The sequence below is a fragment of the Dermacentor silvarum genome, chromosome 11, assembly GCF_013339745.2.
Source record: "Dermacentor silvarum isolate Dsil-2018 chromosome 11, BIME_Dsil_1.4, whole genome shotgun sequence".
In the NCBI taxonomy this organism is placed as follows: domain Eukaryota; kingdom Metazoa; phylum Arthropoda; class Arachnida; order Ixodida; family Ixodidae; genus Dermacentor; species Dermacentor silvarum.
The window spans coordinates 9,398,111-9,421,232 of record NC_051164.1 but is presented as its reverse complement, the minus strand read 5'-3'; the positions used below and the strand labels follow the sequence as shown (position 1 = coordinate 9,421,232).

Genomic DNA, 23,122 nt, shown 5'->3' with positions numbered 1-23,122 from the left:
TGTGCCGAACCTGCATATAATGAAATCCTCTTTATAACGAAGTTTTTCGGGAATTTGTAAATTTCGTTATATCCAGATTTAACTGTATCCCGAAAAACATAATATGCAGAATCATATCAACGAGGTTCCACTGCACGTCATCATACGACAGTGTGATGCATCTTATCTATGTTATTCACGAGTTTACAAGAAAATGTCTTTTTCTGTCAGCAAAGCGGATGGTGTGCTGACACACTTGGCCCCATTGCTGATTATGGCTGTCAAGCAGGCGCGGATCCAGGGGGGATGTCTGGATGTCCTGACCCCCCCCCCCCCTCAGATTTCTGCATCGCCCCCTCGCTGACAGGGGGATGGCCCTGTAGCAAAAAGAAAAAAAAAAATGTGGCCACCAGCATTCTTCAAAAGTATTTTTCGCGAGTACCAGTGGTATCAGCCATGTAGAAGTAAAGCTAGCTCGTTCACAAGCTTAGTTGTATTCCGTAGGAGTGTGGTGTCGCGACGTTGCCGTAGTTATTTTTTCTCATGAACACCTTGGACCTCCTGGTGCCTGCCGTGCCTTACTCGTCCTGTCGGTGGCATTGAATGAATGAGGGGACGTCCCTTTTGCCAAACACGCCGAGGTCTGCTCGAGCGCCTTCGCGCCTGATTAACTTAGTTTCCCCTTGGGGTGTCAACGGTTGCCTCATTGGCTGTCATCGGTTCCGCGACCAACCTGCTTAATGAAAGAGATCTCTTGCTGAAGTGTTCATATATAAATAATAACAACTAACAGCTAAACTAAGAACTACGCATAGGCAACTTTTTTTAACTGTAGCACTCATTGTGATCACAGTTACACGTTGACAATATCCAGTACGAGCACAGTACCATTCATACGCTACAAGTTTTTCATTGTAACTTCGCAGTTTTATTGTCGTACATTAAGCATAGGAGGCTCAAGCCTGCCGGATCCGTTTATCTGAGTGGGCGTTCTCGCGGAGTGGGGCGAAGCCTCGAGCCGCGGCTGCGAAGTGGGGGAGCGTGACGTCAGCGGCCAACGCCAGCGCGCGGGCCTAGGATGGCGTCGCGTGGTTACAGAAACAGGAGCAGATGCGCGCCTTGTGTAAAAGGATGACGTCGCGTGGGAAACAAAACATGAAGACGCTGGCTCGCGCTCTCGCCTACTACGCCACATCGTTATTCTTGTAGGTGGCGTCGTGAGTCTTCATACGCAGTGATTCGCATATCGTAAACAACCAGCGTAGTGGTTGCTGCGTTGGAGCTGAGCGTTACGCCCGTATTCAAGAATGTTCCTCTAGTCAACACACCACCACGACTCAAGAGAGAAGATGGCACCGCCATCCCTCCACAGAAGTGGTCACTGAGCTTCATGATCATTCACGGGAATTCATCAGAATTGTCACGTCTTTATTCTCGATTATTCTGCGCAGTACGACAATTGAAATTTGGAGTCTGATATCTCGGAGCACGGACACGTTAGAATAATTCTTCCGACTGATACTGTGTAGAAACTCGACTGTCTCTAAGTTTTCAATACAAACATACCCACTTACTGCAGTCAACAAAAATAATTGTTCAATTTTAGTTAATTGGGCTGCTCACAGCGATAATTATCATCTCACTTTGTGCCCTCCTAGCCACATAACTTATTTGCACAGGTGGTCTTCGCGTGCCTCCCAGTGCCTAACTTTAACAAAACAATAAAGCTTAGTTTTGAACACCCTGTATTATCAGGCGCCGCCGCCAAGCACATGGCTGTATTGGGTAACGTCCTTTTCCTATAAGCTCGGAGAAACCGATATGTGGCTTCGCTACAGGTCTTCTGCCTCTTTCTGGGGTTTTACGCACCAAAACCAGTTCTGATTATGAGGCACGCCGTAGTGGTAGGCTCTGCATTAATTTGGACCACCTGGGGTTCTTTAACCTGCACTACAACGCAAGAACACGGGCGTTTTTGCATTTCGCCTCCATCGAAATGGGGCCGCCGCGGCCGTGAGGAAAAACGGTAAATTTCGGTAAATAAGAAAGGCTACTTCTATCATCATCATCATTATTGACAGAAGCTGACCCCCCCCCCCCCCCCTCAGAAAAAACCTGGATCCACCCCTGCTTTCAAGCACGCATTTAGCTTTGTGCTAGCTGATTACGCGGCGGTTTGAGAAGAGCTGTGAGCAACCACAGTTATTATTGCAATGCACTGGCAGGTGCCTCTTCCTGTAACGTGCAATGTTTTGTTTGCGCACTCTTAGCTGGTCATTTCGGCATCCATCTTAACGTGCAACAATGGCTTTACATCCAGCATGTGCACTGGCCTCCGAACTGGACAAAAGGAGCGGGCCCCTCTGACGAGCAGCTGCATCTGGTCGCCTCATTTCAAGCGTAGAAAAATAAATAACTTTATGCTTACATCTGTTTTGTCTTACTGACAATTTGCAGAAAGATTGCATTTTATTGTCAACATGGTTCATTATAACCCATGGCACTGTTGCCTCTTTCCTGTTTCTTTTAATTACAAGTTTGCCTTCATCTCTGGGAGGAGGAAAAGAAGAAAGGAAACGTAGGCAGGTCGATGAGAAAGGCAGGTGTTGCCAAGGCACAGACAAGTGTCGCTGCCTCTTGGCAGCTGCTGAAAGCAGATCAGCCTTTCCAGCAATGTTGCAATGCGGGAAAAGCGGTCAGCTTGAAGATGCATATACGCCTAGAAGTGATTGGACAGTATGGGGGCAACTGCCGTCTGCAGAAAAGCGTTGACGCTGCACAATGGTATAATAAGGACAAAGATGAAGAGGACATTGTGCAGCACATGTGCATGTAGATGGAGAAAAACAACTAGAAACAACTAGCGCATCGGCGTTCGGGTCACAGTTTTGTACAATCACGTGACCAGCTGTGTCTACAAACCAACTGGACGCTCTTATTGCTCTCTGAAATCGAAACTTGGATTGGTCGCTATAAACAAAAATTCAAATAATTAATCGCCAAGCGATAACACAAATGAGGTTACGTGCCATGATAACTAGGTCATAAGCTACTTATTACAACAGAAAGGACAAAATCCAAAATGTTTGTGTTAGTACTGAGATTCTCTGACAATTTCGTGACTTTTTTAGGTGCCCGAAATTTCTACGACTTTCCAAGTTCTGCAGGTTGCCAGACAACCTGTCTAATGCAACATTTCTTTTTTCCTATGTGTGCATGGGCTCCACAATAGCTACAGCCCTCCCTTCCCCCCCTCCCTCTGAAAAAAAAAAAAAAAAACACAAAGAAAACATGCAATCACCAATAATTTCCAAAGAAATAAAAATAAACACCTGACACAGCAGTGGTGGACACGTGGTGCGTGACTGTGACCGGAATGGGGTCGGACGAGGACGTTGTCTCACTCCCGTCAAGCTCCTGGAGCCTGCAGCGGCATGCCCGGTAGTAGTCCTGCAGCTGGCGTGCTCGCCGTTGGAAATCCGCCGCTTGGTATGTGGACTGGGCTGGGTCCTGGGGGGTCGACAGCAGATATGAGCACACCACCAGACACAAATGGCTTGGTTGAGAAGAGCTCGACAAGGTTGGCATGAGCGTAGTTGGCGCTTGTTTGAAAGATGGCAGTAAATGCTTGCGCCACCTTCTGGCCTCGTACAATTAGACATGACCCGACCTCATCAACTTCATGGAGATGCTCGCCATATTGAAGTTTGCTAGCATGCCAGAAGACATCCAAGTGGTGAGAGTAGACATTAATTCGTGGACAGAGTAAGGCACCAATATTGATGGTGAACCATTGCACTGGCATCTTCACTCTGCTTTTTGACACTGACCGAAGACGAATTGTTAAAAGGGAATGCTTGACCACTTCCCCAGCAGTCCCTATGACAGATTTACTCTACAAATTCATCCAATTTCAAGCAGGCACAAACAGTAAAAAACTACTAAAGCAAAATTTATCAGGCAAATGATCCTGTCTTTCCAAATAATACAGGTCAGCATGCGTACTATAACATATTAGCCGACAGGTATGTCAGTGGTCGGCTCTGTTCTCTGCTGAATTATTGCAGTTTAAACAACAACAGCAGCCTACATTTATGTCCACTGCAGGACGAAGGCCTCTCCCTGCGATCTCCTATTACCCCTGTCTTGCGCTAGTTGATTCCAACTTGCGCCTGCAAATTTCCTAGCTTCATCACTTCATCTAGTTTTCTGCCGTCCTCGACTGCACTTCCCTTCTCTTGGTATCCATTCTGTAACTCTAATGGTCTACCGGTTATATATCTGACGTGCTACATGGCCTGCGTAGCTCCACTTTTTCTGCTTAATGTCAACTAGAATATCGGCTATGCCTGTTTATTCTCTGATCCACACCGCTCTCTTCCTGTCTCTTAACGTTAGGCCTAACATTTTTGGTTCCATCGCTCTTTGTGCAGTCCTTAACTTGTTCTCGAGCTTCTTTGTTAACCTCCAAGTTTTTGTCCTATATGTTAGCACCCATAGAATGCAATGATTGTACACATTTCTTTTCAATGACAGGTGTAATCTCCCAGTCGGAATTTGGTAATGCCTGCCGTATGCACTCCCAGCCCAATTTTATTCTTCTATAAATTTCTTTCTCATGATCAGGGTCCCCTGTGAGTAATTGACCTAGATAAACGTACTCCTTTAGAGACTCTAGAGGCTGACTGGCGATCCTGAATTATTGTTCCCTTGCCAGGCTATTGAACAATGTCTTTGTCTTCTGCATATTAATCTTCAACCCCACTCTTACACTTTCTCAGTTAAGGTCCTGAATCATCTGCCGTAATTCGTCCCAACGGTTGCTGAATAGGACAATGTCATCTGCAAACCGAAGGTTGCCGAGATATTCGCAGTTGATTCTCACTCCTAAGCCTTCCCAATCTAAGAGCTTGCATACTTAAACAACAAAGAGCACCTTAATAACCTGCGAGCACAAATTAGCGTTCAAGCACATAATTACAAAGCAAGGCTTTCTATGCCTTCTTCCCAAGAGTTTGACGTGTCTGCTTGGTTGGCTTCTTGCCGAGTAACGTGGGCCGGCCCTAGAAACAGTACAATAGTAAACTGGGCTGGTGCAAAAGGTGGCACGATAAAGAGTGGGCCCTTCCCGAAGGCGGGGTGTAATCCGTGGATCACGTGAGTAGTGTAACTGCCGATCTGCGAGCAAGTGCGCAGTAGCTATGCGGCAAGACATGTATATCGTTAACTGCTTCACACAGATCCCAAAATGCGCGTTGGAACCGATGTAGCGAAGACCGGTTTCCTTCACTTGGGCACAGCACTCAAAAGGGACCTGACGCTCCCGAAAAAGCTTGTTGGGTGGCACCGATAGCAACGTCACAATGTGGCCTTTTTGTGCACTTTGTGAGACATCAATATGTGGCACAGTCACCGCTGGCTAAAAATGTAACATGCAATTTATGTTCTCATGATATGTGAGCACTATGAAAAAAACTACATCATTACGTGTTACAGCTATTTTAAGTATTGCTTTATTATCCCACAGCCATAGACTAGCCCTGACAGCGTAGGCAAGTGCTGCCCACAGCCACATACTACGCGACACCACCCACTGCCTCGGCCAAGAACAGTGTTGGCGGCTAACACTCCCAGGCCACATCTTGCTTGTAATGCCCAAATACTAGTACTACAGTGTAGACCGCTTATAACATAAGTTGCCGGAGTTGCGAATATCTGCATTATAAGCGGTACCGCACTATAACCAAAACAATGATTTTCAAGCCCTGCACGTATGCAGAACATGTAGACCAAGCATGTAGACACGCTTTGTACTATCGCGCGCACATCGTGATTACGTTTTCGCCATTGAGCTGGCGAAAACATAATCGCGATGTAGCCAGTGCTCTTCAAGCTCGACAGCTTTGCACCGAGTCAAAACGAAACAACTGTTTGCCGCAACCGCTGTGGAAAGAACCATGACCGCTATCGAGGCGATTATGAACGGCGACAAATTCGCGGTGCTGAAGGCACGTGCCCAACGCACGTACCGAGTCTGAACAAATTAACTTCCATTCGCTGCAACAACTGCAGTCGAAACCGCGGTTGCTATCTATGCGATCATCGATGGCGACTATGCAGTTTTTTAGGCACGTGGCCAACGCGCGTACCGTGTAAAAACGAAACTACTGTTCGCTGCAACCGCTGAGGAGAAAACCGCGGCCGCTATCGACGCGATCGTGGATGACGGCTACGCAGTTACGAAAGCACGCGGCGGTTAACGCATTTTAGACGTTTATAAACTGCGCAAGAAAACGAAGACACAAGAAGGAAAACACACACGACACCACGAGCGCAGACTGCCAACTGTTTATTTCTGGGATAGCAAGCAGCATATATTTCACTCATGATCCAGAACACGTGCCCCCATTGACACATGTGCCAATAAACACAAAAAAACAAAAACAAAAAAAATAATATATCTGCTGTGTAACCTTGTAAACAGGATTGCGACAGGCGATCACCAAACTAACCAAGAGCCGTTCTTGCTGCGTCATCAAATGAGGGAGAGAAAACCATGAGCACGTGAATGAAATGAAAATGGCAGATGTCACTTAACAAATAACCATGGTAAAGGTGTGGGATGAGGTGATAAATACGTTAGAAAAAAATAATAATAAAAAAAGAAATATAATCAACAAATAATACATCAAACAACAAATGTAGAGGCGATGATGTGATAAAAGGCATGAAGGATAAAGAAAAAGCTTTAAAAAATAATAACACGAGATGTAAAGATGAAGTCGACGAAAACTATAAATGTGGCTATGAAAAGCATAAAAACATGGTAAAAAAGGTAGCGCTGAGGCGTTGTTTCAGTGTAAAACCAACGATAAAAAATGACACAATGACGACAATGGGGGCACGTGTTCTGGATCATGAGTGAAATATATGCTGCTTGCTATCCCAGAAATAAACAGTTGGCAGTCTGCGCTCGTGGTGTCGTGTGTGTTTTCCTCCTTGTGTCTTCGTTTTCTTGCGCAGTTTATAAACGTCTAAAAGCTATGAACCAACTAGCCCACCAGAACGTCCTACCGGTTAACGCAAGAATACAGGCTTCAAAGACACAAATAGGCTCGAAGCATCCAGGCGTTGCTATCATTCACGTACGATTTCAACTGATGGCTGTGGCGATGCGTACTCCGCCGCTTCGTTTCGGTTGGACGCTAGCGCCGTTCTTGCTCTTTTGCATCGCACATTTGCGGCGCTCCTCGCTCACCGAGCTCCGAAAGTAGTCCGAAAAACGCATGTGTGGCCAAATAAGTCCGAATTAACCGATTTTCCGAATTAGCTTTGCGGGACACTACTTAAATTGACAGCGTCGCTTTCGCTTCACAACACGCATCGCGATGGGTGCACAGAAACTGAAGCCGCGTTCAGTGCAAAACGCACCGCTGATAAGCAGCCAAGCAAAAGGTTTCTCCGTCGCCTAGACAACCTATGCACGCGTTTGTTTCCGGTCGTTTGCTCCGCGTCTCATGCTCCTCCTCCGCATCGCCCTCGTTGATCTCCTCTCCCATCGGTGGGCGCACCTTGTTGAGAAGCGTGCTCGCTGTCACTCTTGTCGGCGAGATTTTCCCGCAGAAGCCGCATTATAACCAGTACTTCGTCTCACGCGGCTGCACTGTAAGCGGTATGCGTATACATGGAGTTCTATGGGAAAATTAGCGGGAGTCTGAAAAGACCGTATTATATCCGGTCCTGCACTATAAGCGGTTACGTTATAAGTGGTCTATACTGTAGTACCTAACAGTAGCGCACCCAGGATCTCTGCCAGGGCCATGTTGACAGTTTGCCAATACCATCTAAACAGCACTAATTTCGATTTCTTCACGGGAAATTGTCAAAAAATGCGCTCTTTGCGAGTGTGCAGACGATTGCGCGTCTTACATCTTAGTTGCAGCACTCAAATGCGTTAGGAAAGAAAGGGGGTTAAACAAAAGGGGGGGTTAAGTCGGCCTCAGGGGGGGGGGGGGGGTTATAACCCCTGAATCCCCCCCCGTCGGTGCGCCACTGGTACCTAAAAACAAGTGGCCAAATAGATGATGCCGCAGTAGCTTAGTTAGTGAGACACTGCACATGTAACGTGGGATCATTCCCCCACCTAGAGCAAGTTATTTTTTCATCCAGCTTAATTTTCCTTTACTTAATTATTTTTACATTTAAATTAATTGTAACAATTACCTTGCCCTTTGCTTTTTGTGACTTCATTTGCTGTCACTTGGTATCGTGACTTACGTACACAGTGCTGGAAGCTCTTTCTCACATCTTTAGCTAAAGATTTTAGTTACTACCCACAGAAAATTCTGGCAGGTGATAAACCCTGAACATGTGCCAATTATTGCTCTTACTAACGAGTTGAGTGAATTGTGACGGAATTAAGCTGTGCTGACATATTTAGCAACACGTTTTTGTTTGTATTCACTAGTGAAATGGAGACACTTCCTTTTTCACCCACCAGAAATATACAATGCAAGATGTCAGCCATCACATTTACAGCAAGTGGCCTTTTATCTGTAATAGAAAATATTAAGTTGTCTTCATCAGCTGGCATCGACTACATTAACTCCGAACTACTAAAAAACACGAAACATATTTCTGCACCGTTTCTGTACTTATTATTTTCAGTTGCTTTCCACAGGCAAAATGCCAGAGGAGTGGAAGATGAGGAAGGTCATTCAAGCAGGGGTAGGACTGCCCAAAGTCGTTTTGGAGCAATTTTTGGAGAAAGTAAAATTGCAGTTTTGGAGCAGGTCAAATGGAATATGGCAGTGCACATTGAAACCACATCGAAACACAGAATAAACCAACACGAAGCGCATAGTAGAAGCGTGCTTTGTAAGTATAGCATACTAGAGTATGGAAGAGTGGGGTGAGGCGGCGGCACTGCACATGCTTTCTTGCAAAGCCGAAAACATCAGTGGCCCTACGATCAAACTAGATATTCCCGTTATCAAATTATGCAGTTCAATCGACGCGGTAACGTAATTTCTGGGTCACCATATGTCACCACAAACCCAGTAAGCTGCAATCAACCCTGGGCTGGTATAATGTGAAACTACTCCGATCTGTTTTTTTTTTGCAATAGCAATTATATGGACACTCCAGGCGCATTTCTGCCGTCATCGTCGACATGATGTTCCGTATAAAGTCCCTGTCATCGCACGCCATCGTATGCTGTATGTGCGAGTGAAAACATGCGAGGGTGAGCAGCCCAAGGTGGCTCAATCTCGCGCGCGCAAGGGCAGAAAGCGGGGAGGAAGTGCGCCGTCTTCAGTCGCACGCAAGGCGGGGAGAGGGGGGTACTACTCCGGTGCGGTCGTGCGGGCCGTATCTTGAAAGCGATCTGTGATGAGGACAAAGTAAGAGTGCCGATAGCTTCATGCGCACTGTGTTTTCACCGCTTAGTTCGCGTTAAAGTGAGATGCAACTGCTGCGCTTCCTCACTCCAGTGTTTTGACAGCAAATTTCTGCGGTCATCGAGTGAGATCTGTTCATGTTTGCATGTGCGTGCTTGACATTGTGCTTGTTAATTTAGTTAGTAAGCGAATGTTTGCAAGTTTATACGGCCAATAAAAATACTATCCCTACTTCGTATAGCTATCGCAGTCGATGCTTTGCCTGTGCGCGAAACTGCGACTTTTTATTCCAAATCTGCCATTAGCCCTTCGTGATAGGTCAAAATGGCTCAGGCCTCGCCCATATGGGCATAACAACAGATTGAAAATGTTTTACGTTATACCGACTCTGGGAACAGAGAATGCCTGGCCACTGAAATCGCTGCAGCGCTCGCCTCCCTAACCTCTATTTCGCTCGCAGCGGCCTCAGACTATCTTAATTTGTTTTGCGCCTCAACTAGGAAGCGCCGCGCTGTTCGGCCCACCCAACCGTATTCTATACCTCTAAATACAGCCGCCCTGGCCGTTCTGACAGTAGTAACAACTGGCGGGACTGGCCGCGTGCGTGCCAGCCTCTTTTTTTCGAGAACAAATCCACTCGCTGTTTACGGCCACTGCCGGAGCACCCATACCGAACTTGTTCTTTGTGCAGTGTGGCACAATTTCAGTCAATTTTCTGTGTTTGGCGCAGGAATTAGCGTTTGCATCAAAATGGCACATTTGGCTCAGGAGTCCCACCCCTGAGTCTACAAATCAGGTACCAAAAATACTCCACTAAATTACCAGCCCATCTCATTGACAAGCGTTTCCTACAAGGTCATGCAGCATGTAATCTACTCTGATATTATGACCTTTCTAGACACTATCAACTTTTTTCATCCTTTGCAGCACAAGTTCCGCAGGGGCCGGTCTTGCGAGACCCAGCTTGCACTATTTCTTCATGACATTCGTGCTAATCTTGATGTACAAACAGAGGCCTTACTTTTGGATTACGTGAAAGCGTGTGACAACATATCTCATCAGTGCCTATTAGTAAAATTTTCTCATTTGCACCTGCATTTTGACAGTCGAATTCCATTAATGCGATCCTTATGGGACTGACAAAAATTATTGAGAAACCTGGCAGGTTGAATTAAACAAGATGCAGAAAAAAACACAAGAACACAGTGCTGATTAATTTTGCAGTATTTTCCCAATTCTAACAAGTCCCAGAATTAAATGTTCACTTTCTATGAGTCAAAGTAGAAAACTAGCATAGAAATGACATTAAAGTTCCCAAACAAAGAGGAATCTAATGCGCACTCCATTTTTTAGCAAGAATAATGGGCGGGGCCTAATATGTACTGCACAACGACAGCCGGTTTCCTAAAGTCAGCTTCGGCAATACATTCATGCTTATGCGGTAAAGCATACAAATGCTGCGAAGGTGGTTTTAGCAATGAGTTCGATGGCACCGCGCAGGCAATTTTCGAACTAATTTTCTTGAAAAGAAAAAGAAAAGGCATATGTTGGAATTGGGCAAATACCATAATCACAGAATGTAAGCTACGGTTATTGCTTGAAAATTCCTAGGGCAGGCAGAAAATAGGCGTTTTCCACAGGAAATGACGTGTGTTCAACAAATTCACTGTCCCCTAAGCTATGCCGAAACAGACGCTGCCGATAAAGGTGTCATTGGGGCCAGCTGCATATGTGCCGACTGGTCAAGTTCTAATTATTCGGCGAAGGCCAATTTTAGGACCGAAATAACGAAAGTTTGGGTCCATAGGAATGCATGGGTGCTGACCGGGACCTTCGAGAAATCGAATTAACAGGATTTGAATTAACGGAAGTCTACTGTATCCTAAAATGGCTCAAGCAATTTTCTACTGACTGCTAGCAGTATGTTTCGGTTACCAACCACGCTTCTAACATTGCATCCGTCCCATCAGGCGTGCCACAGGGTTCCGTCCCCTTAACCCTTCTTTTCTTAATTTACATTAACGACTTACCCTTGCATGTGTCCTGCCATATCCGTATGTTTACCAATGACTCCGTTATTTATTGTGCAATCAATAACATCTCTGACCAAACAGCTCTTCCATTTAACCTTAACCACGTACAAGAAGGGTGCGATCTTTGGCTAATGACACTCAACTCTAATAAATGCAAACTTGTTTCATTTACCTGTCATCATCGCCTGCTTCGCTTGTCTTATCAGATTAGTAATATGTGCATAGAATTAGCAGAATCTTACAAATACATAGGTGACACTGTGTCTAATGATCTAACCTGGAATGTGCATGTTACTAATGTCATTTTATTGGCTAAGAAAACATTGGTATTTTTAAAACATCACCTTCGCTTCGCTCCATGGCATGTAAAACTGTTACCCTATAAATCACTAGGAAGAACGAAACTTGAATATGCATCTTCCATCTGGGATTTGCATCAAGCATATCTCGCTAATGCCCTTATGGCAGTTCAAAATCACGCCACCAGGTGTATTCATTCTTCATACTCTTTTGACATCAGCATATCATACCTGAAAAAATTATCTTCCTTATCACTTCTATCCTTTCGTCGCCGCATCGCCACCGTCTCCCTCTTCCACAGGTTATACTATTCGATGCTTAATCGCCCACCATACATTGTCCCTCCATCATGCCAGTCACAATGCATTGGCCATCCCCTGCAGGTAGCACCACACTCATGCACAAATACATTCTCAGCCTCGTTTCACTACCAAGCATCTAAAGACTGAAATGCCCTTCCTCATCAAGTCGCTGCCATCACCTGCTTGTCACAATTTGTTCAAGATGTTATAATAACATTCTATTTAAAGGGACCCTGAAGCAATTCTGACGATTTTGTACAAACGTACTGAGTCATTAGAGTAGGTCCTTCTGATCATTAATTGAGGCACCTAAGCATTCCACATAATGCGTGTAATTTATTAAAAGGTTTTAAAAAGGTACATCGCTACCGATCGCAGCACGCCAATCGGCTGAGTTTTCAGCCGCCCTTAACCAAGTGATGCAATTTGACCATATGACGTCAGTAGGGCGAGCTATCCGATTGGCTGCCCAGGGCGCGCCATCGATCATTTTTCCAACATTATGGTGAACAAATGTTGTTTATAATAGTTTCGATGTTAGTTGATTTGTTTCTATAAAAAGAAAGTACCAGAAAGAGAATGCACAAGGACATGTACTAATCACATGTCTAACACTAATCTCACCACGTTTAAGGCGCCCAAACCAGCCGAAACCTTGTGTGCGGCTCATAGTATCCTCCTGGAAAGCCTCTTGAAGCATTTGGCGAGTTTCCTTTACTGATATTTTCAGCAGGAAACAAAATTTCACACACACTCTTTGTTCTTTTAACATTGCCATAATGACTTCGCAGGCGGAACATGCGAACAGTGAGAGAAACACAACACTACGCTCACACATTCACCGACACACTAACGCCATCTGCACAGTTGTTTTGTGAAGGTCTCTACTAACCCCATCTAGCAGCTGAACTCTGTACTGCGTCTATGAATGGCAGCTCCCTCTCAGTCCGTTTTTTTGGGATCCTCCCTCGTAAATACAGACAATGATAGAGTGTTTTTGTCAATCAGGACAATTCAACCTCTAGCCACCTCCTGAATTGCAATGACGTGAACAGAGCACTGAAGGTACACAATGTACTGGTGGGGCTGGACGCGTGGGGGGGGGGTTAACTCGGGCTCGGGGGGGAGGCTAGAACCTCCAAAATCACCCCCCCCCCCCCCTGTGGGTGCGCCACTGCGTGTTGGTCTCGTTCTTTCTTTTCACGAGCACCACGGTTCGCCCTTGTTACATTGTGGGCTGCAAATCTAGCGATTGGGGACATGTCAAGCTGCGACATCGTGCCCCTCCGGAAGGGAGCAGACGAGCGGAGTGGCTACAGCGCATCGGACTGTGGGTATCCAAACGGCGCCAGCACCTACGCGTTTGCAGCCGTCACTTCAGCCGAAGGATTACTACCACAATAGAGTTTAGCGTGTCCGGTATTCGGGTAAATGCAAGCGCAAGTGTGCTGGTCGTTTTACGTGATGAACGGAGGCACAAATGTGAACTGCTTGCACGGTGCAGCCACCTGGCGGCACAATGCTCAACCAACACAGAGCTAATATAGCAGTAACTAAGTGTATAACATATATACACTTAGTTACTATATAGCGAATATAGCAGTAACTAAGTGTAACAAACTTTGCTGCTGGCGCAAATTTTCGGCAGGCGCACAATTTTGAACACGTTGTCTTTTTATATGTTTAAAATGTTTTACACCTGATTACAGCAATATTAGCTCTGTCTGGTTAAGCTCAGCGCCACCAGATGTCTGGACCATGCATGCCGATCAGGACGCTCACGTACGTCTACGAAGCTCCTTCATCATAGCAGTATGGAGAGGCTTTAGTTTACGCCTCCACCCATCCATGAAAACGCCCAGCTTGTCTGTGGTTACCGGAATACCGGACATGCTCGGAGGTTGTGTAAAATTATAGCTTCAGGAATCAGGCAGCAAGTCCCTAAACTTGTCAAGAAAAGTGCAAGCTTGGCTGAGATGACAGAAAATGTCAAGGCTCCCTGACCCCACCTGTTGGAAAACAGGCGTCTGTGCTGGGCCATTTTGCACTTTTCGAAAAACAGCAATGTCACTATACATGGGCCCAAAGAACCAATCTTTAGTTGTCAATTTAGGAAACTGCTGAAGGCACTGTTTCTTCAGCACTAGAAATGTATTCTTGGCTAGGTACAGCTGTTTATACAGCTTCATAACCTTATTTGTCGTCCTTAACATTGTATAATCTTTAATTTCCATGTACATTTTGTATTTCTTATAATCAAGAGTTTGTCATTCACAGATCTATAACCTCAGCATCGTCTTTAACATTGTATAAATGTTTGATTTCCGTTAATACTTTTTCTTACCCAACCAAGAGTTCGTCATTCTTTTCTTCTATTTTATATTGTCTTGATCGCTCTTTGTAGAAACAAAAATATGTACTCCCCTCATCACACAATGTTCCCACGTGGAACCCGTGGGGTACCTGTATAAATAAATAAATTTATTTATTTATTAAATAAATCACCTGAGCTCGCTGGAGGCAGACTTCAATCTCCTCCTGAATCTGTGGCAGCCACAGCCGGATCTCTGTGGACGAGCGAACCTCCTCCTGCACAGAAAACCAGACTGCGTCCAGAAATGTGTGACCTCACAAGGTCTGGCGAGACTTGAGGGCACTCTTGGAAAAGCTATGCTTTCTAAGCCTCTCAAATGCATTCTGATAAATTTAAGAAAGAACACCTTTAAAAAAGGACACTAAAGACAGTTTAGATTGATAAAGTATTCTTAAGAATTATACTTTCCATTAATGTCTTTATTATTAGAAGAGAAATTGACGGTCAAAGTTCCACTTTTGAATTTCACGCCGAAATCCCAAGGCTGGTACATCGGTGTAATGTTATCGATTGCAAAGCATTTTTTTTTTTTTGCATTTAAGCCATTGTGGTTCAGTAAATGTTCTTGGAGTTCGAATTCAGAGAGCGAGGTCATCCATTTTGACCAACAGAAATTTAACTAGGCCCGAGTGTCAAAATCCACGACGTCACGTTGAGATGGCACGAGAATTTCATGGCGACCTCTCCATCTTTTGTTTTTGAGTCTTTGCTGGGGTACAAAGCGTGTTCTCGCAGTAAGAGTGGCTTTTCACTACTGTGGGAGGGTAACAAAGCTCAAATCATTTTTCTTTTTAGTGTCTCATTATAGACTTGAAGCAATGTAAGTTGACCTATCTTCAAAAAATCACATTGCAGGGTTAGTTGAATACTTTTTGACCAGAACTGTGATGCAGCAAAAGAACATGCACAAGAGAACAGACACCTTGGTGGATGACTTTCAATTTTGTCTCTGTGCACATGTGCTCTATACGCACATATATAATGTCCATTTTCTTCTTGAAATAAGCTCCAAGTGTGCGCATATCCATGTCGGTTCTTTCATATGAGCATGCTCTTTTGCTGCATCACAATCCTGGTAAAAAAATAGAGCTGACCTGTATATCACAGTGGACATTTATCGCCAGAGTTCTGCACCTAAAGGATGTGACTCCACGATGCCATTCCAGCAGTGGCGCACCGACGGGGGGGGGGGGGATTCGGGGGTTGTAACCCCCCCCCCCTGAGGCCGACTTAACCCCCCCCTTTTGTTTAACCCCCTTTCTTTCCTTACGCATTTGAGTGCTGCAACTAAGATGTAGGACGCGCAATCGTCTGCACACTCGTAAAGAGCCCATTTTTTTGACAATTTCCCGTGAAATAATCGAAATTAGTGCTGTTTAGATCGTATTGGCAAACTGTCAACCCCCCCCCCCCTGGCAGAGATCCTGGGTGCGCTACTGCATTCCAGTCTCCTTTAAAGCACAGCCTAATTGGCCAATCAACAGAAGAGTAACACAGCTCTCATCTCAACCAGCACAGCTGAGTAATTATTTTACTACACGCATCCTCTCATCACTAATTACAGTTCAGTGCAATGATAGGCGCCCACATGCAAAAGTAAAAAAATAAAGAGCAGGCAGAAATACAATAAAATTGGCACAAAGAAGATTACACGCTTAAAATTTAGGCAGTACAAAGTTTGTGATGGCATGCTCTAGCATAACAAAGAAACATTTTGTGTAAAATTGTTGTGCATAGTCCAGAAATTAAGGCAATCTTTCACAGATTACATGTTATAATGAAGCACTTTAGCAAAAGCCAGACTCGCTACAAAATAGCGACAAGAACTGCTGCAATGCAGGCTTGTTGGTGTGGAATTTGGAATACTATTGTAGTGCAAATAGATGACACCAGAAGGCACATGAAATGCACAGCCCATACATACATACACATAAATACAAAGAATGGAAACAAAAAGGTACCATGGAGATTTACAAGAATGAGAAGAAATAAATTAGAAGAGAAAATCTGTACAATAACACAAAGGGCAGTGCCTTGCTATTTGAGGCTCGAGCCGGTTGCCTAAGGATCAAAACATACCGGAGCAAATATTCGTAACTATATGATGCATGTGTACGCTGCAGTAAAGATCCGGAGACCACTCAGCACATCCTAATGGAATGTGAAGGGATTCACCCAGCGAGAACCGTAGGTAACGTACAACTTCCAGAAGCGCTTGGGTTTAAAGTGGAAGGAAACATCAACCGATCAACCATAGAGAAGCAAGAGACAATTGGAGTATTGGTGGAAAAAAAGCAGGGAAGAGATTGATACAACCTGACCTTTTAAAATCATAGGTAGCAGTACAAGGTAGATTTTCAAAAAAAAAAAGAAAAAGATTAATGAGAGGTATACCTCATTAATCTTTAATATAATTAACATAGTATACCTGATTAAATCAAGCAGGATAGGTGACTATTTGTCACTGCCCCGTTTCAAAGCGGATGCCAATAAATCATCATCATCCCCTGTCTTTGTGTTTCAATTGCCTTCTTATGTCCTCATCTGTTTGCGCTACAATAGTATTCCAGGTGACAAGAAGAATGGCAAAGAAAGGAAAACATGAATGAGCAATGGTTGCAATAAATCTCTTTGTTTAAAAGAATGCACCGAAAAATGCAGCTTAATATTTGTGGGTAAAGGGTTGCATTGTTGTATGTCACCAAACCGAGTATACTTCCCACATGTAATTCTGATTGTACGTAAATTGAGTTTACAATGCTCAGAGAATCTATTGTTTGGGTTCAGGAGGACACCTGCCCAAAGGCTGTGCACAGATGTCGTAATGAATGAGACAAAATGTAATTATAATTACTAATGTTATGAAAATGTAGAAGTTAGGAACGGCAGTGTAAAGAACTGCGAGCTCGATGTTGAAGACATTCAAGATGTCTATGTTTTGCCCATCTGTCTTCCCATACAGTGTATACCTTCAATGCCCCGTGAAAGTGAACAGTGGCTATCAATGCATGTGCACTACAGCCAAAATATGCATGCATAGGGCAGCATGCGATTCCTGGGATGGCTTATAATAAACAACTGGATGAAGCAGATGCACTATGTATAGCTGCAGAAAGAGGTTTTCATATAAAATGCGCCACTCCAAATTTAGCAGATGACCATTAACATACGTGACCGCTTGCAAACTGTTAAGCAACTTTATATAAGGCTTAGAGGAGCACAACTAATAGACTAGCTTATGTATAAGAATGCTAAGATTTAGAGTGTGAAATGCTTTTGTTAAAGGGGCCATAACACCACATTTTCGAGCCTGAAGTATGCATTAGATGTTAGACTGTACGTGACCCACAGTAAGTTGACAAAGTTTCAGTGCATTTGGCGAGGTAGGTTGAAAATTTCTTTGTTTATGGTATGCAAGTAAAAACCTATGAGGTCACCAAAGCAATTCCTATGATGTGTAGATGTGAGAGCATTTCTTGTCGCTGAGTGCATCGCTGAGCCTTTACTGTCCCTGCAAAATGTTGCCGAGTTTCGTGCTGCTGTGTTATGTTTCCGAGTGTAACGTTGCTGCTTATGAGGTTGCAACAACGCAAGACGACCAACTGGCCACATTGCGATCTCTCATGCGAGTTTTATTTGTGTAGTTCTCATTAAAGTAGTCTTTTACGCACATTGTGTTGAGCGTTCTTTCTCGATGACACCCCTTTTCAGCACGATGAAACCACTTTGGCGAGCGGCACCATAGTGTTTACACTACATTACTTCATCGGGTTCATAGGCGAACTCCACCTCATACTCTGAGCGGATGTTGTAGTTGTCTGACGGGTACCTGAAGCTTTTTGTTATTTGTCCTCCACGGGCTCTGGTGGGTTCAAGTTGATCGACAGTTTCGCTGTGTTGCAATGGTCTTGTACTTTGTAGGCAGTGAACTGCCGCTTCTGGCCAGGCTTTGCTGTCTCACCTGATGATGTAGATGCGAGCGATTCAACTTCGGACAATGAAGACTCCATAGCGCCGACAGTGGCCCCACTCCTATCATGCGCCATCTAGTGAATTGCCCGCCAGGCAGAGCCCAATCACATTGCACAGCCTCAAAGATATCCGTCACGGTAGCCTGTTGCAACGGTGGCGCAGTGGTTAGAATGCACGGGTACGGAGCGGTAGCAGTGGCCGTGGGGCAGAGGATCCAATCCTCACCGTGGCCAATTTTTTTTATAGTTACATGAAGATGACGTAATTTGTGCACCGTTTTTCTGCCATGGCTTTCTGTTGACGGTATGGTCGACACAATGAGCCAAGTAATGCTCTCGCATTAAAACACAACCGCACAGGGACACATTGACAGGACATTGTGTTGCTCCTGCAAATGTGTCCATGTGCTGTGGGGTTTTTATGCCCAGACAATATGCTATCAAATATGCACCAACTAGACTACCAAGAAGTTGCAGAACAATTATATTTGAAATTTATGGCATGGCAGTTGAACCATGCAGCAATCTGGCATCAGTGATGATGAGTGACAAAGGTGCATTCTGGGTGGTCAATGCGTGTGGTATACACGTGGTTCCAGTTACGCATTCGCGTCTTGGACCAAGATGGTTTCTGCAGGCATCGTGGAAGCCATTCAGGTGAAAATCAATTCTATTGTCATGACATAAAACCTGCCACCTACTTTGCATGGACGATCAGTTAGTTGCTGGCCAGCTCAATAGCAACGAATTGGGCAGTGAAAAGCATGTCACCACGGATGAGGACACACATGCATGTCGGTCAACAATGTTTACGTGCCGAGTTAACAAGGTTTCACAATTAATATAGTCCCAAATGACAATTTATCCTTATAACTTTGTGATGATGGAAGAAGTTGTTTTCTTTCTAGCTCCAAGCTGCACTCGCGTAGTTCAGTGAGTGGCAAACACTAGTGGGAAATGGAGCTCCTCCGGCTGTGACCTCTCTGTGCAAGTGGAACAGCCTGGAAAAGCACGCACTTGCTGCCGGATTCCTGAAGCTATAATTTTACAAACCTCCGAGATCAACATCATCATCTTGCACCGATGCTGCGATGGCAATCTTAGAGGCCATGACCTCCCAATGTCTTGGATGCACCTGCCTGAGCCAAAGAGTTGTTCCGGTGCAGCGTGGTGCAACTTCAACCATTAAATTTTTTTTTTTTTTTTGCTTTTTGGGCACTTTAGTGCAGCATTTTTCACATCAAAATGGCTCAATTGGTACGCATGTTTCAAGCTGTCTCTTTTGCTAGCTGGTGAGACCAATCCCAGTTCCCCAGCTCAGCTTTCTAGTGAGATGCTAAAAGCACTCAAAGTATTCCAAACAGGAGCCTTTAAAAGCAATTCAAAGAACAAACCAAATTGGGTAACCTTTCTTCTACCGTTCACAACTACACTTCTAAATTTGATGAACTGCACAACGCTGCCGAATATCTCGTCTTAAAGACAGAAAACTTCGACAACAGATGGAATAATCTCATTCTACATGTTGTCAAGGTCTCGAGGAGCCCGAGTAATATGAAGTTCCTGTGTTAAAGGGCATTCTCAGACTTTCTGAATTTCTATCGAACGACATTATCGACTTGTGAAGCCAGGTCCTTTTAAGCTTGTAATTTTTAATCTTGTATACAGACGAGATAAGGCAAGAATCTCGGAAACTCGTAGCAACCTAGAAGGTAGCAGCATCTCTGAAAATTTCTTACCATAATTCCAGGTGATATGGAATAGAGTTTGGGTGAACACAAAAGAGAACGAAGTTCACAAGGTTGTGCTGACTTTTGACAAAGTTAATATCATTGGAAGATTATTTATGTGAGATGGTCCCACAGCATAAACCTGCCATTAAACCCTCAATGACCTGGCGTTTCCCAATAACTGCAAGATGATGTCCCAATCGGTGGACTCGGTGCCCTTGACGTCACACGGTACCCTGGAACCATTTTTGTACCTGCGAACTTGTGAACTTTAACAGTTTTAAAAATCCCACAGACACCGCAAATAGGTGAAGGAGGGGGGGGGGGGGGGTCACAACCGCAGTTCAAGTATGGGCTTAAAGGGGCCTGAAACACTTTTTGAACATACTAAGGAAACATTGCCGATCTGTCTCAGAGGCTGCTATCAACATGTGAGCCAAATATTACTGCACTGCATGCAGCAGGGAAATTATAATCTACTGTCAAACAAATTGAAAAATCACTTGCTCTCGCTTCCACAATGTCGTCATGCATCGTCATCAAAAGCAGCTGGCCCACCAATGCTGATTTTGTGATCGCGAGAGTATTATTTTGTTAATTTTGTAACATAATTGTTAATTTTGAGTTTAGTAAATTGAAAATATGTATATGGCTGTGATCTTAGAAAGACAGGAAAATTCCTTTCATCTTTGCACTGTGCGTAGCTGCATCTATGGCACCTGTCCTCCAAGATGGCAGCGGCGTGCTGCGTAGCATCGTCTACTACCGCCACCACGAGGTGCCGCGACGAGCCCTTTCGCCGCAGTGACACTCAACTTTTGGCCGGGGCTTCGCCCTCTTGGCTTCTCCGCTATGTAGCTTCCAGTGGATACAAAAAGAGAGAGAAAGCCGGGTATCGATACGCTAACTACACTTGTAGTTGAAGGATTCAAAAAATGTTTGCGACATGAGATTCGTGAAAGAAGGCCATTCTATGATTAGTTAGAAAAGTGTTTCCCTTTAAGAATAAAGTCATCCCAGTACAGTTTGTACATCAAGACGCATAATTTCCTTGCAAATGACCCCAAAAAGTTCTGGCTGCATGTAGCACAGGGAAAAAACATCCCATATGCAAACTTAAGAAGGATGCTATCATTACTAATAGCAACCATTGGACAAAACTATAACTGGCTGTCATTACTGATAACCAATATATTCAGTGACCAATTTTCATCTGCATTTTAGTTCCGACAGTCAGTTCACATTTTTCAAGACCCGCCTTGAAATCTCGTGCAGATAAAAAAGGCATCTATTCAATTTTGCTTGAGCACACTGAGAAATCGACCAGTTCAGAATGCCTTTCCTTACACTTGGGGAATGGTGCGCAAAGTGTATTTGTATGTCATACTCAACAAAAGCTTAATTGAAATCATGGTAGACTGGAAAACAGCTGATATCATACAGATACATAAATCTGGTGATAGGCTTAGTGTCAATAACTGCAGACCACAGCTCTATAACTATAGCTCTTTGCTCTGCAGTAGCGGCAAAGCCATGGAACACTTGTCTTCCTCCCTAGAGGACACACATACTTTTTTAGGCACAGGCATGGCTTATCAAGGGTCACACAGCTAATTCACACAATGACTGAAGTAATGGTACAACTACATAGAAGCAGTAACAGAGATAAATAAAAGCAGAAAAAAAGAACACTTTTTCTGAACCAAAGAACGACATGGCATTCCTTGATTCTGAAAAAGCTCTTTACCAGGTTCTCACCATGTTAAGTTAAAGATTAGGTGCCTTCTAAAGCACAGACCAACTACACAGTGGCATGACGCGTATCTTTCAAAGCGCCAACGGTATATTGACAGAGGCCAACTAACATATTGCACCCATTTTTTCTTTAAATTTATCTTTAACTTGCAAATAAGCTCTCTTGTGTGCTGCAATTTTGTTTAAAAAAAATCAACATTTCTAGAAATGCTCAAACGACAATAACTAATAACGATTGTCTCTAATTCCTACATAATATAAATAATGATCTGATAAAACTTGTCAATATGTAAATATATCTGGGCATGCAAATTAACTTGTAGCTCAAGTAGAACAGCCATGTGAAATGTGCAGTTTTATTGGCTTCAAGGAAACTTTATCCCCTGCATTACTTCCAGCGAGCAGTGACGGCAGTGTTCGCTTCAGTTTGGGTACCAAAACCGTGTACTTTTGTGAGCTTTTTGTGATGCATGCACTCATTATTCAAACCTGAATTTTTCGTGGGGACTGTTCCACATATACACTATTTCTAGGCTTTTCAAAGCACTTAGGTCAGAATCTGAGCTAGTTGGTAAGGCAAGACAGTGCTCTGTGTGTTTACCTTACTTGCCTTCTCTTTTGCACTGCTGCCCTTTAAGATGGTCTTTTTATGTGGCCCAAAGATTTGCTGCAGTTGGCCTTTAACAAAACAGTACTAATCTCATTTCACTGGTGTAAACATGTACAAGCTACTTCGTCAACAACACTGTATTTGCTGCTGCATACACAGTCAATACTTAGGCATTCATCTCTATCGATTTAACTTGGTCACGTCATGTTATACTTGCATTACAACTGCTAAATGCACTCTTGGTTTCTTATGATGCAAGATAACTTGACACACTTGACTTCAAAATACTAATTTACAAAGCCCTGGTTGGGCCTACGCATTAATATGCGTAGAGAAACGTAGAGCCCATTGTACGATCCACACAAATTTAACACCCCACTCAATTCATCGTTTCAGAGTATTCATTCACCACTGGCATTAAAATCCCAGCTCGACTTACTGCGCCTCACCTCTCCAGCACACAATCTGTCTTTTTCGCAGGTTTTACCATTGCCTGCCGCCAGAAACATCTCACCAGACAACTGCCCGCCAGGACCAGCTATGTTGTTCATCCACTGCGTACTCATATAGTTTAGCAATGCTTCTAGGTACAAAGCTTGTGACGGGAGCTACAATCGAATTGATCCATTTCAAGTCGCTTCTGATCACTTATGAACAGACAAGCCCATAG

General features: G+C 44.1%; 1 protein-coding gene across 2 annotated transcripts in view; it reads right to left on the bottom strand.

Annotated features, from left to right (window-relative positions):
* LOC119433831 (uncharacterized) overlaps positions 1 to 23,122 on the bottom strand; it is an 85,782-nt gene that overhangs the window by 29,093 nt on the left and 33,567 nt on the right. The window contains exons 3-4 of one of the 2 annotated variants that reach the window (XM_037701093.2): positions 14,518 to 14,601; positions 3,312 to 3,489 (exon numbers count right to left, since the gene is read on the bottom strand). In XM_037701093.2, the coding sequence (XP_037557021.1) occupies positions 3,312 to 3,489; positions 14,518 to 14,601 (262 nt within the window). Of the gene's footprint in view, positions 1 to 3,311; positions 3,490 to 14,517; positions 14,619 to 23,122 lie in introns of both variants that reach the window. The other variant, XM_049658962.1, reaches the window with a different exon arrangement.